Here is a 16,700-nt window from a genome sequence, read left to right as displayed (position 1 = left end):
TACCTATTCAGAAATAAATGTGTAGATAGATTACAAAGTAAAATGTATATTGTATCAGAATAGTGAGTGAAAGGCTGTTTTTCCTGACTTAAAAATGGAGTTTGGGAGATTCTGAGTTTACTGGGCAGGTAGAGAGGCTGAGGGGTTGGGGAGGCCCTGGTCTCCCTCACACCCCTGAACCTTATGCACCCCGTTCTGCTTCCCTTTTTCGGTCAGTGTGATCGAAGTCTCTGTTCTGGGGCTGCTGCCCAGGGGTCCCCAGCGCCCTCCTCTGCCCCTGTAGCCCATCTCCTTGCTTCCCAAGTGTTGCCGCCCTGGCCTGCCTGCCGTGGAGCCACTAAACAGGCAGCACCTAAAACCCAGGGTCTGCCTGGGCCCAGGCCTCGGCACGTCCGCGTGCCGCCCCGTTTTCAGGGCAGGGTTTCGGCCACTCTGGCCTGGCGCAGACCTGGCCTGAATCGCGGCGGTCCCAGGGCGAGGAGTTCATCCCACCGAGGTCTGCGGAAACATATCCGGCCTTCAAGTCCCTTATAAACCTTTGTTGGTCAAGACTGTGGTCTTAGGAAATGGTGATCCGGGATTTTAGAAATGATAATGGATGTAAAACCACCATCCCCTGTGCTATCCTAAGGGAGTTTAGTGACATTTTTTATGCCTCAGCCTAGACTAACTTCACGTGAAGGTAGACACACACGGTGTTTGCCGCTGTCATTAGAAAGGAGCACAGCTTCCCGGATGAGCCTCAGTCAGGCACTTGTTTTCAGGTTCCTGCCATGCAGCTTAGTCATCACTGTGCCCAGTAGCTGCTTACTTGACTTGCGTGTGATGATGCCTGAATACAGCGCGTTCTCAGCGGGAGGGGTGGAGGGGGGTTGATGTGTCCAGAGAACAGAGTCTCTCTCTGGGAGGAATGAGAGCGGACCCATATTAGAATTCCAATTCTGAATCTTTGTGAAATCCAAATCACGTTCTCATCCGATCCGTGAGGTCTGGGAATTGACAGGCATTGGGCTGTTGATAGGCACTGTCGGGCCTGCGGTGTATTTACAGATTGTGTGACAGTGCGGGGCAGTGTCTCAGTGGAGCAAGCACTTCCCAGCTGGGAATACAAACGCGGTCCCCTGATGGGGGCGCCAGGCTGGTTGATATAAGCATGACTGTCTCGTGGCTCTGAAATTCCTACTGGAAAGCTTTCAGGGCCCATAATGGATGCTTGAATGGGTTGGAGGTGGGAGAAGAAAGAACCTGCCGCGGCCAGGGGAAGGTGGGCCCTGTGTTCCAGCATCGTCTGCTGCTCCGTGGCTCCTTGTAGCTGTCACTCACTACTCTCCCGCTTGCCCAGCTCCGAGCATCCTGCCCTGTCAGCAGGGACTTGTCCAAAAACGTTGTTGAAAGAGGAAGACTGTATTTTTTTTATTTTTAGCTTAGCTGTGTTAACTCTTTAGTTAGTGTCCCTGAAAGGGTCTTGCTTTGCTTTGTTTTTTGTTTTTTTAAAAGCAAAACCGATTCCTCTATTTTCATGATTTAAATGAGACGTGTTATTTCATCTCCACCACCGGCTTCCCTGACAGTGACTTAGTTACTGCGAGGCCTTGAGGAAGCATTCTGCCCCCTCCTACACTCTGCTCCTCTGACAGGAGTCTCCACTGTCTGACTTACACAGTTTCGTCTGCTGCTGACAGGCCTGAGGGTGGGGGGTTTGCGGAATAATCTCTCCTGTTGGTAGGAATTAGCTTGCTTCAGTTTCCGTAGCATCTTTAAGTAAAAAAAAAAAAAAAAAAAAAAAAAAAAAAAAACTAAACTAAAATTGAATTGGTCCCCAGATGAACTTCACTGACTCTTTGAGACGCTACAGAATGAATCCCACGTCGGTCAACACACATAAATGACCACCATGAGCAAAATGCTGAGCTAAGTGCAGGGGAGGGGGGAGGGGAGACAGAAGTCCCCTGCCTTTAAGGAGTTTATTTAGTCTGGTAGTTGGCTAAGCCATGTGAGAGAAAGAAGTTAACAGAACAAGGCATTGGTTGATTCGGGGCCTGGTGAGTGATCACGCCGGCAGCAGCGGAGCCGAGACCACTGGGTTAGACGGCTCTGTGGAGCCAGCGCCCACCACCCCAGGGCCTTCAAGGACAGACCCAGCACTGGAGGCCAAGTGCAAGTCTCAGGAAAAGTGGGGTGGACACTATCTAGAAAGTAGCCGGTTAACTTGAGCAGACCTGTGTGTTCTGCCCTTAAGAGGCACGGCTGGGTGGGTGACCGGTGTGCACCGCATCTTCTCAGCGCCGAGCCGGGCCCCGAGGCAGGACCACCACACGGCGAAGCACTCGGCGCCCTGCCCCGCACACAAGTGCCTGCCCAGCTGGGGCCGAGAGAGGCGGGAACACAGCTGGCTTTGCTTCCTGGCACCTTGGTGCTGGGCTAAGCACGGGGCACCTTATCTCTGCCAGGCTGTGTACCAGGGGGGCTCCATCCAAACAGAGAGGCCCCTCTTTGTTGTGGGGGTGGGATGGCTCTTGCTAAGGGCATACAGGTTCTGCCCGGGACAGCGGCGGCTCTGCCTCTGAGTCTTAATCTGACCCGGCCTGAAATGCAGTAAATACTTGAATAACAGCCGAGATGGATTGTTGAAGTTCCACACACACCCGTCGCCCTACTTCAGGAGGGACTCTCGTGTGGGTTTCTGCAGATGCTGCTGAAGGAAGGTGCTGTGTGTGCCTTGGGGGGAGAGGGAAAAGGCAGAGATAGGCTTGAAGGCCCCTTAGCAGTTCTAAAATTCTTTTAAACTTGATGCTAAATTTAAGCAAAGTCCTCTCTTGGAAACCAAAGCAGTGCTTTCCTATTACCACTTCAAGGCTTTCCACGTCCCTTTTGTCACATAATGCAGTTTGGTTATGGACTGAGCCCCTTTATAAGAGTTCTAAGAGCGTTGAAAAGAACTGCAGAAGTAGAGGGCTGGGCCTTTGTCCCCGAATAGGTATCTGTTTTACAGCGATGGGCAACCTTCTGAGCTTGGTGTGTCAAACTTTGCCAAAAAACTGAGCATAACTCGGGTAGTGTGTCACTTTGAGGAAAAAACTAACTCCAAGACTCTAGTCGCAAATGTTTCATCCTCGGCATGCGGCCGCGTGTCATCAGAAATGGCTACGCGTGTCAGTGCTGACACGCGTGTCATAGGTTCGCCATCACTGGTTTAGGAAAAGAGAAATGCTTACTACAAAATGGGAGCATCAGCCATCCATGGGGATTATTCATGGATACCTTGTCAGAGATACTTGGCCTTGATTTTGACACCACAATGGAATTTTCACGAGCGGTAAAATGTGGTAAATCAGCAACCACAAAGCTTAACCTAACCAGTAACACTTCCTGCCTGCCTGCTTGTTCATTGTCAGGTGAAGATACCGAACGGGTGCTAAGTTAGGACTAAAATTAGCTAAACTGTCCTAGCAATGAGATGTTGATATGCCTTCCCTCACACTCGCTCAGCCACTATGGGGTTCTCACATTCTCAGAAGTATGTTCTGTGAGTTCTTTGCTGTGCAGGCTGACACCCAGAAGGTCTGACCCATGAATAACACCTGTATTCTCCCTCCCCTGGTTCCTGCCTCTCATCTTCCCACGCTGGAAATAGTGTCTTCTGTCCCTGAGGTTGAGGGGCCACCCCCGTGTCCAGCACACTGGTCGACCTCCATCCACAGTATTTCGGTGTGCGGACCCTCTGGACTGACTTTCCTCTCTAGTCTCTCTTCACCAAGGTCAAACCTAGTCTTCCAAAACCCTATTGATCAGGATTATATAGCACCAGTGTCCCAGACTCTGGGTCAGTATAAAAATCAGATTCCCAGCCCACCCTGGAGTTCTTGCACTGAAGAGCTAATAAGGGGGCTAGATGGATAGATAGGTGGTTGAGGGGGTAGGGAGGTGGATGCATGGGAGAGAGACAGAGAGAGACAGAGACAGAGAGAGAACACTCATGTAAACTAAGGCCCATGAGATGGACAGACCTGAGTTTGAATCCCAACTCAGACAAATGCTAGTTCCGCAAACTTGGGTCAGATTATTTAATATCTGAGAGCCTCAGATTCCACCTCTGTCACATGGGGAAACAATCCCACCTGGCCTGCGTGGTTGGCTGTGTGCACAGATGAGAGACTGCAACTTGCCCAAGAGGTGCTTGCTTAACTAACAACAACCCAAAGTGGGGCCCAGGACAACAGAAGGTGATTAAGTGACACAGGCCGGGCAAACAAAGGGCCCTGGGGTTTCCCGGCAGGAAGGCTCACACCTGGCTGAGGGCTGGCAGTGCGTGTGCGCAGGGGCCCTCCCAGCCTCCAGGTGATCTGCACTCTGCGCGGCCGGGCAGGGCAGAGCAGGGCCGGGAGCAGTCCTGGGAGGCTGCGTGTCCGTGTCCGCTCTTTACCTGCTGAAGCCCGCCGAGCGAGCGGGGTTACAATGGGGGTTTGGAAAGGGCACAGCCGCCCAAGTTGACCTCAGCCTGTTGGTGGGGACAGAAGAGCCTTCCGCGCTCCAGAAGGCGAGGTGACTTCACCCTTTTCCCCCGTCCACCCCCGCTCTGGATGCCTAAGGTGAAGCGTTTTTCTCTCTTCTCCAGCTCAGAGGCTGAGAATGGTGTGGAGGAGAAAAAGAAGGTCTGCAGGTCGCCCACAGCCCAGTCTCCCACCCCGTCCAGCGAGGCCGAGTCCCCAGACCCGAAGAGAGCCATCTGCCTGCGGTGAGTCCTCACGCCCACTCGGTGCCTCCTGCCCTTTGCGGGAGGAGGGGCTGCTGCGAGCAGCTGGGGGTTCTAGCTTTTTGGCGGTGGTTAAAAGAGCGGTGAGGGTGGTCCATAGGCAAGCAACACCCCTGAGAAAGGAGCGGGTGTCTTCCCTTGCCATCCCGGCGCCGGCGCTTGCCTTCCTTTGCTCATCTCTCCTCCCCGCCCAGCCTGCTGCAGTGTCTGCCCTTTTCTGAAAGCACTGGCTTTGCTCACGGGTGAAGCCGGGGTGGCCTCCTCCCGGGTTAGATTCAGAAAGCACCCGGGAAGGCCCGCCCAGGCTGGAGGGTCTGCTGAGCCTCTGGGTGTGCACGCCTGCTGTCTCCCTCTCCTGGCAGCCACGAGCAAGAGTGGAGGGGAACCCCACCGGGGTCCCCGGGCCGGCTGCACAGGCTGGGACCGCGCTTTGATGGTGGGGCTGTGGGGGGACCGGCCGTTTGGGGATGTGGAACTGTGGTCCCCATCCCTCTCAGAGGCACCAGCATGTGCTTTCCTTCGCATGAGAGGAAGACGTAGGAACGTGGCTTTGTAGCCCTGCAAAGGGAATGCGAAACCAGTGGGCACGTGCGAGTGAGGTGGCCCTGGGTCTGTCGGGGGCGCGGCGTGACCGCTCTCCTCCCGCTGTGAGACCCATCGGAACGGCCCCCTCTGCGTCCTTTGGCCCCTGCCAGGGGACGAGGAAAGAACTCCTGCTTTCCCTTTCCTCCCGGCTGCCCAGCCCTCGCCTTCGCTCCACCCCCATCCTTCATGCAGGACCACGTGTAAGTCTTCGCTCTCGCCCAGGGTTTCCGGTCACCGCCGGCCCTGCGTGCCTGCCCTCACCTCTCACTTCGCCCGGTTCGCTGTAGCCGTTTCCTGCCGGCGCATCCTGGGTCACTCGCCAGACGCCAGACGAGTGCCTCCGCGCACGGAGCATGTTGTTTCTTGCGTCTCTCACCGTGTTGACTGGCTGCAGCGTGCTCCTTTGAAGCCCCGCTGGTTTAACTCCAACCTCCCCAGGCTTTAGATAGACGAGAGCCATCCTCCTGGCCAGGGCAGGCTGGTTCAGCTGCACAGGGCGTGTGCTCCCGGGGGTGCCGCCACCCCAGCGCTTGGTTTCAGGCTCAGCTCTCGCTGCCTGGAAATTCTTGGGTTTCGCATAAGGGGCCCCGCAGTTGCATTTTGCACTGCTCCTGCTCAGAGTCACTTGTGGGAGGTGAGGATAACAGGGTTGAGGAGACCAAAGCAATGCTATGTCAATATGCGCCCCTCTCCCACCGCCGGAGATGGGCGCTCTGTATGCCGACAGGCCCCTTCTTGACAGTGGTCAAGGGCTCAGCTGCCCTGCTGGTCACATGGGCTTCCCGTCCATAGTTCTTCAGGAGGTCTGCCCACTGCCTTGACCACTGTTAACACTCGTTCATCTGAATCAGCAGAACTGAGAAATTCAAATTAGTGGGCAGTATAAACAATAGGTAATTTGACATTTGAAAAAAAAATCATTTTATTTTCAAGTACAGTACAAATGTTTACTCATCTTTTTTTTTAAAAAAAGTAATCCCTAGAATTCTAAAGAAATTTCGATCTGTGAATAGGCTCATTGGCCAGTGCCTGAATCCAAATCCATGTCCCTTGAATAGCTGAGAGGTATCTCACTTGTGGTTTGAGCATCACAGATTCAAATCGAGTCTGGCAGGGGCCTGGGACATCACATAGTCCGTCTTTCCACAGCTGAGAAAGCCAGAGCCTAATGTCCCTCTGACTTCAGACATTTCTGTCCCTCTGCCACACCCATATACCACTCAGACTGCTTAAAATTCTTCTCAAATCGGCTTTGAGCCAAAAATTGTTAGCTGTGCCTCATTCTGAGGAATCATATTGTGAAATCATGAATTTCATGGGCCATTTTCCCCCAATAAACAAAAAGAAAATCTGCATAATCCTATCGTAAAACTTGTTCATACGTATATATCCACAAACCTCTAAAAATCACCTGTTCACCCACTCTGAGATGACTGTGTTGAGCTGTAGGCTGAAGTCATGTGTAGTCAGGTTCCCATCTGTGAATGGAGAGCCTTGACTAGGACTACCTTAGGAAGGAATCCTGGACTTGACTTCCAAACATGTTCTCCTGTGTCCTACTTTCACTCCGGCTGTTTTCCCACTCTGGGATGTTTAGTCTCTTTTCCTCACACCCAAATCCTGCGCATCCTATTAGGCCCCACGCATTAAACCCACATGGTTCTATTGGTCTCCTCCTCTCTCTCCTCCTGCTAGACTAGTTGTCCCTCTACCTATTCCTAACACCTGTGATATTATTGTTTTGGGGCTAAATCGTGTACTGCCCTGCTAAGAAGTTTTGTTTTTAATCTATTTTCATTTTCTATTGAGGCATAATTGACGTATAACATGATATTCGTTTCGGGTAAACCACATGATTCAATATTTGCATACACTGTGAAATGCTCGTCGCAGTAAGTCTAGTTGACATCTGTCCTCATGCATAGCTACACGGTTTTTTCTTGCGATGAGGACTTAGATGTTTGTTTGTGCACAGGCTCCTTAAGGATAAAGACTGCCTTGTGTGTCCCAGGCATTTCACACAGTGCCCCACTTAATGAACACCTGTTAAATATTAATAGATTTCTGACATAACAATGTTTTTGATTGAACTATAGCTGCAATTTTGTTTAATGATCTGCCTCCTAGACTCTTTATACTGATTAAAATACTTTTGAGGTGATATAATTATTTTCGCAATTGGATGGTTATATTTCTCTTCTACAAATGGCCATGTCTTCAGTCTGAGATTCCAGTCTGCTGAAGCCATCCCAGCCCTACAGCATCCGCTCTGTAAACCCGGGAGAGGGGAACACGTGGTTGCTGACAGCCAGAAGGGAAAGGCGAGCGGCAGGTCTTCTTGTGGGATGGGATAATAATCAAGATGTATTACAATGAAATGAATGAGCAGCATAAAAAATTCATTCTATAGTCTCCCTGGGTTTTCTTTCCTCAGGTCAAAATCCAGTTTCGATGGTGTCTCTTTAGCGAGTGATAAGAACGACTGCAAAACAGAAAGCAAAAATGACTCTAAGATTGAGAGGAAAAAGTCTTCATCTTCCAGCCAGGTAAGCAGGAGTGAGACATGTGCTGTTTCCAGGGCGACAGGCATGAAGCCAATGGGAAGAAAGAGCCCACGCAGGCAGCTTCCCGCTGGGCAGGACTACATGGGCATTGGTTGTAGAGAATCTAGGAGAAAGGACAGACCACAGATCCTTCCATCGATTTTTCATCAATATCATCATTTACAGCTGACCTTTCAACACATACTGAGTGAGTGGTACTGACAGGTGCCCACAGGCACCCCCAGCTGGGACCGGCACTGAGTCCCGTGCTTGCCTCATAATTGGCCAAGACTAGGAGAGGTGTGACATCCTTGCATTAAAATGAAGGAGTATGGGGACAGAGGCCACCCAGCTGCACACAGAGGAGACCTGTGGACAGGGTCATGACTTGCTTCTGCTCTAAAATATACCCAGACAGGCATCGAGGCCCAGTTCTGCGCCACAGAGTGTGACTGACTTACTGGGCCAACAGTGGGGTTTTTTGACACTTCGTCCCTAAATACTTGAATATGTGTCTCCTAAGAACTATTACAAAACACTGTTGGCACACCCAAGAAATTTAACTAAATAGTAAGTGGAAAAATATATATTATTAATGTGAAATCCATTTTCAGATGTCCACATTCATCCCAGTAGTGAACACTTTTTATAAAGGCTTTTCTGTTTCCCCTCTCAAACATCCACTCATGAGCCGGGGATTGCTTTTGATTTCTATCAGTCCCACTACCCTTTTTTTAAAACCTCTTATAACAATGATATGTTTGAAGAGTCCGTGGCCTGGGATATTTTTAAAACAAGTGGTGCTCACCATAGACACTAAAAACAAAATCTCAGTAAAGCCCCCTTGCACACCTGGCTTTAATCAGGTAACTTCCTGGATGCAGGTGTACTCCTAGGAGGCAGTGTGAGGTAACCTACTATATGAGATGTTCATCTATAAAACTAGAGGCCCGGTGCATGAAATTCATGCACGGGGTGGGAGGGTCCCTCAGCCCGGCCTGCACCCTCTCCAATCTGGGACCCCTCGGGGGATGTCCGACTCGCAATCTAGGACCGCTGGCTCCTAACCACTCACCTGCCTGCCTGCCTGCCTGATCGCCCCTAACTACTCTGCCTGCCTGCCTGATCGCCCCTAACTGCCTCTGCCTGCCTGCCTGATTGCCCCTAACCACCTCTGCCTGCCAGCCTGATTGCCCCTAACCACCTCTGCCTCAGCCCCCGCCACCGTGGCTTTGTCCAGAAGGAGGACTGAACAACTGGAAGATGTTCAGTCAACCCAATCTAATTAGCATATTACCCTTTTATTAGTATAGATTATTAGTACAGATAGAAACTTGTGGGGACCATCAGTCATCTGCACGGCCTGTCTAGAAGCTCTTCTTGACAGTAATACTAGGACTACTTTTGCCATTGGGATCACACCTAGTTTGGATAAAACATCAAGGATCTGTTTTGCTCCTAAGAGTTTTCCATCGAAATTATCTGTCAGGCAGAGTGGTGCTTGGAAGGAGGACCCAGCTCTACGCCTGAGAGCTGTGGTTCCAGTTAACCCAGTGTCTCTGAGGCACAGTGTCCTGACCCAGGCAGTGGAGATGTCAGTTCCCAGGCGATCCTGGGGTGGTTTGTGAAAGCATTTTGCAAAGTGTGAAACTTGGTCTGTACATTGTTGTCAGAGTTGTAGAAATAGATGCCTTGAAAATGAAGAGGTGTTCAACATTTCAGACTCTTGGGTCTTCTCCCTCCCTTGACACAAACCCTGCCAGTCTTGACGGTCATCTCCCTGGGACACTGGCTAAGGAACCGCCTTCACAATAATAACAGTGTTAGTGACAATCCCAGGTAGTAGGTGCTTTAGCTGTTTTGTACCATTTGAGCCTTAGGGCATCCCATGGAGGCAAGTCGTTTTTGACCTCTGGCACAGAAGAGGAAGCTGAGGCCCGGAGAGGTTAAGTGATGAGTAGGCCACAATCACATACCAAAGAAGAAGTGTGATCAAGACTTGAACTTGGGTCGATGTGACTACGAAGTTTTTAACCACTGTCCTCTTCTGAGACTACTCACCTGTAGCCTTAGTGCTCTGGGGTCTACTCCCTTCCCTGGTGAGATTCCTTAGCATCCCTCTCATTTCTTACGTGGGACATCCTTAGCCAGCACCTGGGGAAGGCTGGCCACCCGCTGCATCCTGGTTATACTGTATATGCAGAGGAACCCTTCGTGCCCTGCCTTCCACTGAGGGGTTGTGTTGGAGACTGTAAGACCAGAGAGATGGAATTCATGAAGATGCTGAAATAAGGGAGGGAAGCTACATTGTGTCATTTAAATTGAAGTTAAAATGTGTGATGTTCCACAAAAAACTGAGAGCGGCCATGTCTCTGTTTTGTTCCCACCGTAGTACAAGGCAAATTTGCACTTCCACAAGCTGTTTCTTGAAGTCCCGACTGAAGAACCACTGAGGCAAAGTAAGTTCTGACCCGTTTGGCTTTTTAAGCTCCATAGTTGAAAAGATGCTCATTGGTTGGGGAGGAGGAAGAGGGCTGGGGACTGAATCTCCAAGGGGTGGTTTCTGAAAGTCACGAGGCAGCCGCAGCGCCAGCTTCATGCTGCTCTCACCGGGGCTCTTGAAAGACGAGTCGAATGGGAACCTGAGTCTCCCTACTTGATATGGAGTCAATCCAAGATGATCCCAGAATGATATCTTCGCCTTCCATAGCTACTGCTGAAATGCATTGTGTTTGGATTGTCCTGAGATTAGGATAACAAGCCTGGAGCAAGACAGGCCACTAAAAGAAGGCTAAAAGGACACACAGATCTGGGTGGACAGACATGTGCTGACTCGCCGTTGGGGCTCACCAGGGCTCCATTCCAGCCCCTCCGTGTACAGGGCTAAGACGAGATGCTGGTTCCACCATGATCTCCAAGCAGGAAGGCGTGGGTCGCATGCTGTACCGGCAGTTGGACCATCTGTCTCAAAGGGCGTCACTAGTGACAGTGCCAGGGAAGGAGGGCAGGAGTGCTAAGGTTAGCACAAAGGGACACACCTTCCTCCATAGAGGAGAGTCCTGACACACCATTCCTGACCCTCATTTGCAGTGACAGGCTTGCCTTTCTGGTTTGATTTTCATGCTAAAATGTGTAAAACTTTGAATGAAAAAAACAAACCCTCGTCTCTATACCTTTACTCCAGTGAAGGTGACTGAAAGGAGATGATAGATGTCGTGAGCCTGGGAGTGGGTTGTCTCTGCCCATCCCTGAGTCACCAGCATCTGTACAGAATTCTCGTCCTAAATGTAAATTCCAAATGATGTAACACGTGTGTATATTTTCTCAGGCTTTACCTGTGCTCTGCAGAAAGAAATTTTATACCAAGGGAAGCTCTTTGTATCAGAAAACTGGATTTGCTTTCATTCCAAGGTCTTTGGAAAAGACACTAAGGTTGGTATCATTTTTCAGAAAGGAAGCTAACCCTGTGGCTATGACTTGCTTTCAGTGTAGCAATATTTGTAAATATTGTGTCATTATTATACCCTTAATGGTGGTTCCACGAGTGACAGGTTCTGTGTGACAGGTTCTCAATGCCGACACCTCCCTCTCTCCCACAATCCTGCCCTCAATCCTTCTTACCCAGCTGGTGTCACCAGAGAACACGTTATTCCTATGAAAAGTGTTCCACAATCTGTTTCAAGGATGTACATTAAACAATTTTTTAAGGAAATACTGATTTTGTTCTGTATTCATACGAGTTAACCATCTAGAAAAAGCTACTTACAGAGTTCACTTTGTACTGTTGCCAGCCCAGAAGGAGCAGGAATTGCAGCATTATGACTGAGTCTGAGAGTCATATACCCACAATCCCCAGTGGGTGCTGACTGACACCTTGGCATCCCCATTAAGTACAGAGCTGGGGGAACAGAGGCCCGTGACACACTGAGCCACTAAGGAGAACAGCCTGAAGGAGTTGGCGGCTTCCCAAGCCACCGCCTTCTAAAACAAGGACCTTGGGACTATGGCATCAGAAGGGAAGAGAATTCCATGCCATTGACATTCTTGCCCTTTGAGCTGTGCTGTCACATTCAGGCTACCCAAATAAGGAGTCGGAGAAACGCCGTGTTGGGTGTGCGTGACCGCAGCGAGGTTTCAAGCATTCTGATTTGTGATTATGAGTAAGCAGCTTTTATATTCATGAAGTAGCTGATTAAAAATTCTTTTTAAGTGGTAGGTATGTTTTATTTAAGCATTCTCCCTAAAGCCACGGGCAGTCTTCTAGCTAAAGACCACTTAACAAATAAAATGGAATTCTTTATTTTGTTGGTGTTGAGTCAGCAAACTAGCATGCTATTTTTAGGTCAGATGTTATTTTTATATTGTTCCTTTACTATACAGACTTGTTTTAGATGCACAGTATTATCTGAATCATTATAATGCAAAGCGATATTAAGCAGTATTCCACCCTATTTCTAAGATTTCTGGATTCTAAGAACTTGTTCATGGAGTGGGGACGGGGGTTGGGGGTTGAGCGCCATGCAGTTCAAGGTGGTGAAGATGGCTGTCAGGAATTCAGAGAGAGCCAACACCTCACCGAAGCAGCAGGGTGTGAAGACATCAGTGAGGAAAGTCTTAGTCTTCCTTTGTGAAGGATATGGGAACTCACAAAGCCAGCATTGCAGTTTCAAACGAATATGATTCTGCCAATGGTTTCAAAATCCAACTTCCACCTACGAGAAAACTGACCAAAGAAAAGGTAGGAGTGACCCTGTTTTTAAAGACTTGCTACGCTGGGGTTGCTCTTGCATGTGCTATATCTGAGACGGGAGATTGAAAATCAGCAGAGCGGGGACACAGAACCGTGACAGTGCTGTGTACATTTCTTCCCCTGGAAGGATGGTGTCAAGGATACGGGGCCTCCACTCCGTGGTGGAATTTCTCCCTGCCAGCAGGCCTGGCTCCAACACCATCCAATGTGAACTAAAGGCAACCACGATTTTCTCTAGGAAGAGGACTTTTCTAAACACCCTCCCCTGGAAAAAAATATTAATAAAGTGTAGTCTTCATTTAATCAGGACCTCTTAGCCCACTGGTGTTTTCAGATGCTTGTAAAATTGAATGTGCGTATCACATTCCACCTAGGCTCGAACTGAAAGGTTGTTATTTCCACCTTATTTCTCACATGTGATCTAGTTGTCATTTTATACTCATGAAGCAACTGATTGAAAACTCCTTAAGGGTGTTCCATGCCTTAGACAATGAAAAGAAATCCAAAGTGATAGCCCCTCAACACTGCTCAGAAACAAAATTAGACTCATTTTTACATCGCCATCTGTCTGAGTAGATCTTGACATCTTTTTTCCAAAGTCATCTCAACCTGTAACTGGAGGGACAGTAGAACAATTCCACCCAGTGTGAATGAATGCAATATTCAACATAAAAAGCGTGGTTTTTTCCTTCCTTTAAACTGCCAGTATTAACATAGGACCTCCTCTTCCCCACGGACCTCGTTGATCTCTTTCAGAATACATAAAGCATTTTTGCAAAATATATGTTCAAGTGAGTGGGTGCACCTAGAGAGAGATTCAGGTCATATTCTTTTTACCTTGGGGGTGTGTGTGACTCTATTTTCAGGGATCAAAGTGATGTTACCCCTGAAAACCAAACTGGGTTGAAGGGATACAGGTATAACATAAAAGTATCAGGAACATCGACTATTCTTGGTGGCATCTGATACATTCTTGTAGTATATTGTCCGGAAAAAGAACTACACTTAGGATAAGATTTGTTCAGATTTGGTCTTTGTAATTTATTATATTTATGTCCTTAAGCAAGTCATATGCCTCGCTACACAAATGTCCTTATCTCTTAGAATATCTCCTTTACAGGAAGGTCATAACTAAGTGGCATTCTCATCTGTAATAGGTATTAACAGTAGCTGCTACAGTTGATATTGTTATTCATTATGGTTTGAACCAGAATTTAGAGTCCTTTTATTTCACCCGTCCCCTTTACATGAGGCAAATGAGGAAATGAAGGACAGTGTCATTGAGTGCTAGGCATTTTCCATACATTATCTCATTTAATCTACAGAAAATCCTGGGAAGTAGATAAAACTGACCCCATTTTACAGATCAGCAAACTGAGGCCTGGAAAGGATAACTCATCAGGTAGAGGAGGTCATGTGGACAGTAATGGAACCGAGCTGAGAATTCAAATTCCAGGTTTTCTGTCCAGTAATGGTTCTATTACACCAGCGTTTTTCACATTTTCCCCACCCACATGTGCCTGAGACAGAGGAGAGTGGGGTATGGGAGATTAGCCTGCAAAAGCAACCTTCTTTAGAGCCTTGGGCTTATCGTTAACGTGAAGGTAAATTTTGCATTCTAGTCCCAAGTCTAAAGATAAAGGTTTCCCAGAAAGCTGTTCAGCAGGACTGATGATCCCGATTTATTCTCTGGCTTTGCATTAACAGCTTAAGGAGCTCAGAGACACACCCAGGCCACTCTTTAAGATGGACTTTTCATGGATCCCAGAGAGCCTGCTGCTGGTTTGTCTTTTCCTTTAACAGGAAAACTTCAAGTGTTGTTCTGTGAAGTCTTAACCAGCGTGTTAATGCAGTGCTTCTGTTTCAGATCTCTATTCCGGCTTTCTCCGTAACCCTGATAAAGAAAACCAAAACTGCCCTTCTGGTGCCAAATGCCCTGATTATAGCGACGGTCACAGACAGGGTGAGTATGCCCCCTCCGCTCTGATCTCCCTTCTCTGGGCCTCCTGCCGAGACCAAGACCCTGGACCATAAGTATCATTATCTCCCACAGGGCATAATCACGTATATGTAAGACTGGTTTGTAAAATCCTAGCCTTTAGACATTCCCGGAGTGTTGTTTCCCCTCACAAGATGATTTCTTCTAATATAATTGTTGCCAACTTTTAATTTCCCGCTGACTTAATTATATTTGCTTGACCGAGGTCAAAAAAATAAAATTTCTTCCCAACTTTCCTCTCCCTAACATCTGTTAGGTCAGGCTAAATTGATGTTCAGTGTCTTTAACATGATTTAAAACAACAACCATCACCACCTTGTTGACTGAGGAGTCCCTGCAGTGGGGGTGGCCGGCCGCCCCATAACCTCAGCTGGGACCTCTCCAAAGACATCCCAAATACCTAAAACTTGTGCTTGTTATGCATGCACAAATTCAGTTCCTGCCCCCTCTTGGCTTCCATGTTGCCTTACCTATCCCACTTTTTTTATTAAATACTAGAGGCCCGATGCACGACATTCGTGCACTGGGAGGGGGAGGGGGTCCCTCAGCCTGGCCTGCGCCCTCTCGCAGTCCAGGACCCCTTAGGGAGCAGGCCTAAGCCAGCAGGCAGACATCCCCCAAGGGGTCCTTAGCGCTGCTGTGGAGGCAGGAGAGGCTCCCACCAGCACTGCTGCGCTCCCCCGCCGTGAGCCCGGCTTCTGGCTGAGCAGCGCTCCCCCTGTGGGAGTGCACTGACCACCAGGAGGCAGCTCCTGTGTCGAGCATCTGCCCCCTGGTGGTCAGTGCACATCATAGCGACCGGTCATTCCGCCGTTCCGTCTATTTGCATATTAGCCTTTTATTATATAGGATACTTTTATTGATTTCAGAGATGAAGGGAGAGGGAGAGAGAGATAGAAACACCAATGAGACAGAATAATTGATCGGCTGCCCCCTACACATTCCCTACTGGGTCTTGAGTCCACCAGGTGCCTCCTGTTTCATAGGTCAACACTCAACCACTGAGCCACATGGGCTGGGTGCTATCCCACTTCTGTATGGGAATTCTCAAGCTGTTGTTGACTGCTGTGATGCCACAGTCATGTGCAACCAGAAATATCTGCACTGAGAGGTGCTTATTTCAGCTTGGGAAGAGAGAGGGAGTGGAATATTTTGGTTACCCATATTTTACTTGAAATTATTTTTTAATATTTTGCCTACTATTTCTATGAAAGCACAAAAGCCACATTCCATTTGTAACCATACTGATAGTTGAAGAGGGAAAGATGAGCTAGGAAATATGTTAATACCTGTTTTTGAAAAAAATATTTAGATAAACTAATGGCTTAATAAGCATTAAGTACTTCTTGCCAGGCATATACTAAATACTTGCCTTATGTTTTCCCATTTAGTCTACCCTACCACGCTCTTGGAAGTAGATATTGTTGTAAGAAAACTGAAGCTAAGAGGGCCTAAGTAAGCAATTTGCCCAATGTGGCCTACTTCGTGTCAGAGCCAAAATTTGCAACTGGGTCTGTCTAATGCCAGAACCTATAATGCTAACTACTTTGGGCTATAATACTATATTATATTATACTAGAGGCCCGGTGCATGGATTTGTGCACATTGAAAGGAAATTAATTAGAAGGTGGCCGATGGGGCAGGACCGGGCGAGACGGGCCAGACATGCCCTGGAGCCAACTTCTCACGGCTCCTCCGTGGCCAGCCGCACCTGGGGCAGCACCGGGGCTCAAAGGGCGTCTGCGGAGTGAGCGGGGTCCCTCCGGCAGGTGGGGTCCCTCAGCCTGGCCTGCGGAGATCGGGCCGAAACCAGCAGTCCGACATCCCCCAGGGGTTCCGGAGTGTGAGAGGGCACTCTGCAAAGTTGCTATCGCTCGGCAGCTCCTGTGTTGAGCATCTGCCCCCTGGTGGTCAGTGCGCATCATACCTACTGGCCAGTTGGCCAGTCACTTAGCCTTTTATATATATAGATTGTATTAGAAATTGTATCAGTTTCTTTCATGGGTGAATGAGAGGGGTAATCACAAAATTTGGAAAGTGAGTCTGGAAAGATTCCATGGCTCAAATACA

General features: G+C 48.7%; 1 protein-coding gene across 3 annotated transcripts in view; it reads left to right on the top strand.

Moving 5' to 3' along the window:
- GRAMD2B (GRAM domain containing 2B) overlaps nucleotides 1-16,700 on the top strand; it is a 94,499-nt gene that overhangs the window by 61,149 nt on the left and 16,650 nt on the right. For all 3 annotated transcript variants that reach the window (XM_079779545.1, XM_079779544.1, XM_079779546.1), the window contains exons 2-6: nucleotides 4,616-4,735; nucleotides 7,773-7,884; nucleotides 10,274-10,340; nucleotides 11,210-11,313; nucleotides 14,499-14,594. In XM_079779545.1, coding sequence (XP_079635671.1) covers nucleotides 4,616-4,735; nucleotides 7,773-7,884; nucleotides 10,274-10,340; nucleotides 11,210-11,313; nucleotides 14,499-14,594 — 499 coding nt within the window. The remainder of the gene's footprint in view (nucleotides 1-4,615; nucleotides 4,736-7,772; nucleotides 7,885-10,273; nucleotides 10,341-11,209; nucleotides 11,314-14,498; nucleotides 14,595-16,700) is intronic.

Source organism: Cnephaeus nilssonii (assembly GCF_951640355.1).
Source record: "Cnephaeus nilssonii genome assembly, chromosome: 2".
Lineage (NCBI taxonomy): Eukaryota > Metazoa > Chordata > Mammalia > Chiroptera > Vespertilionidae > Cnephaeus > Cnephaeus nilssonii.
The sequence above is the reverse complement of the archived record's forward strand: the minus strand, read 5'-3'. Positions and strand labels throughout refer to the sequence as shown.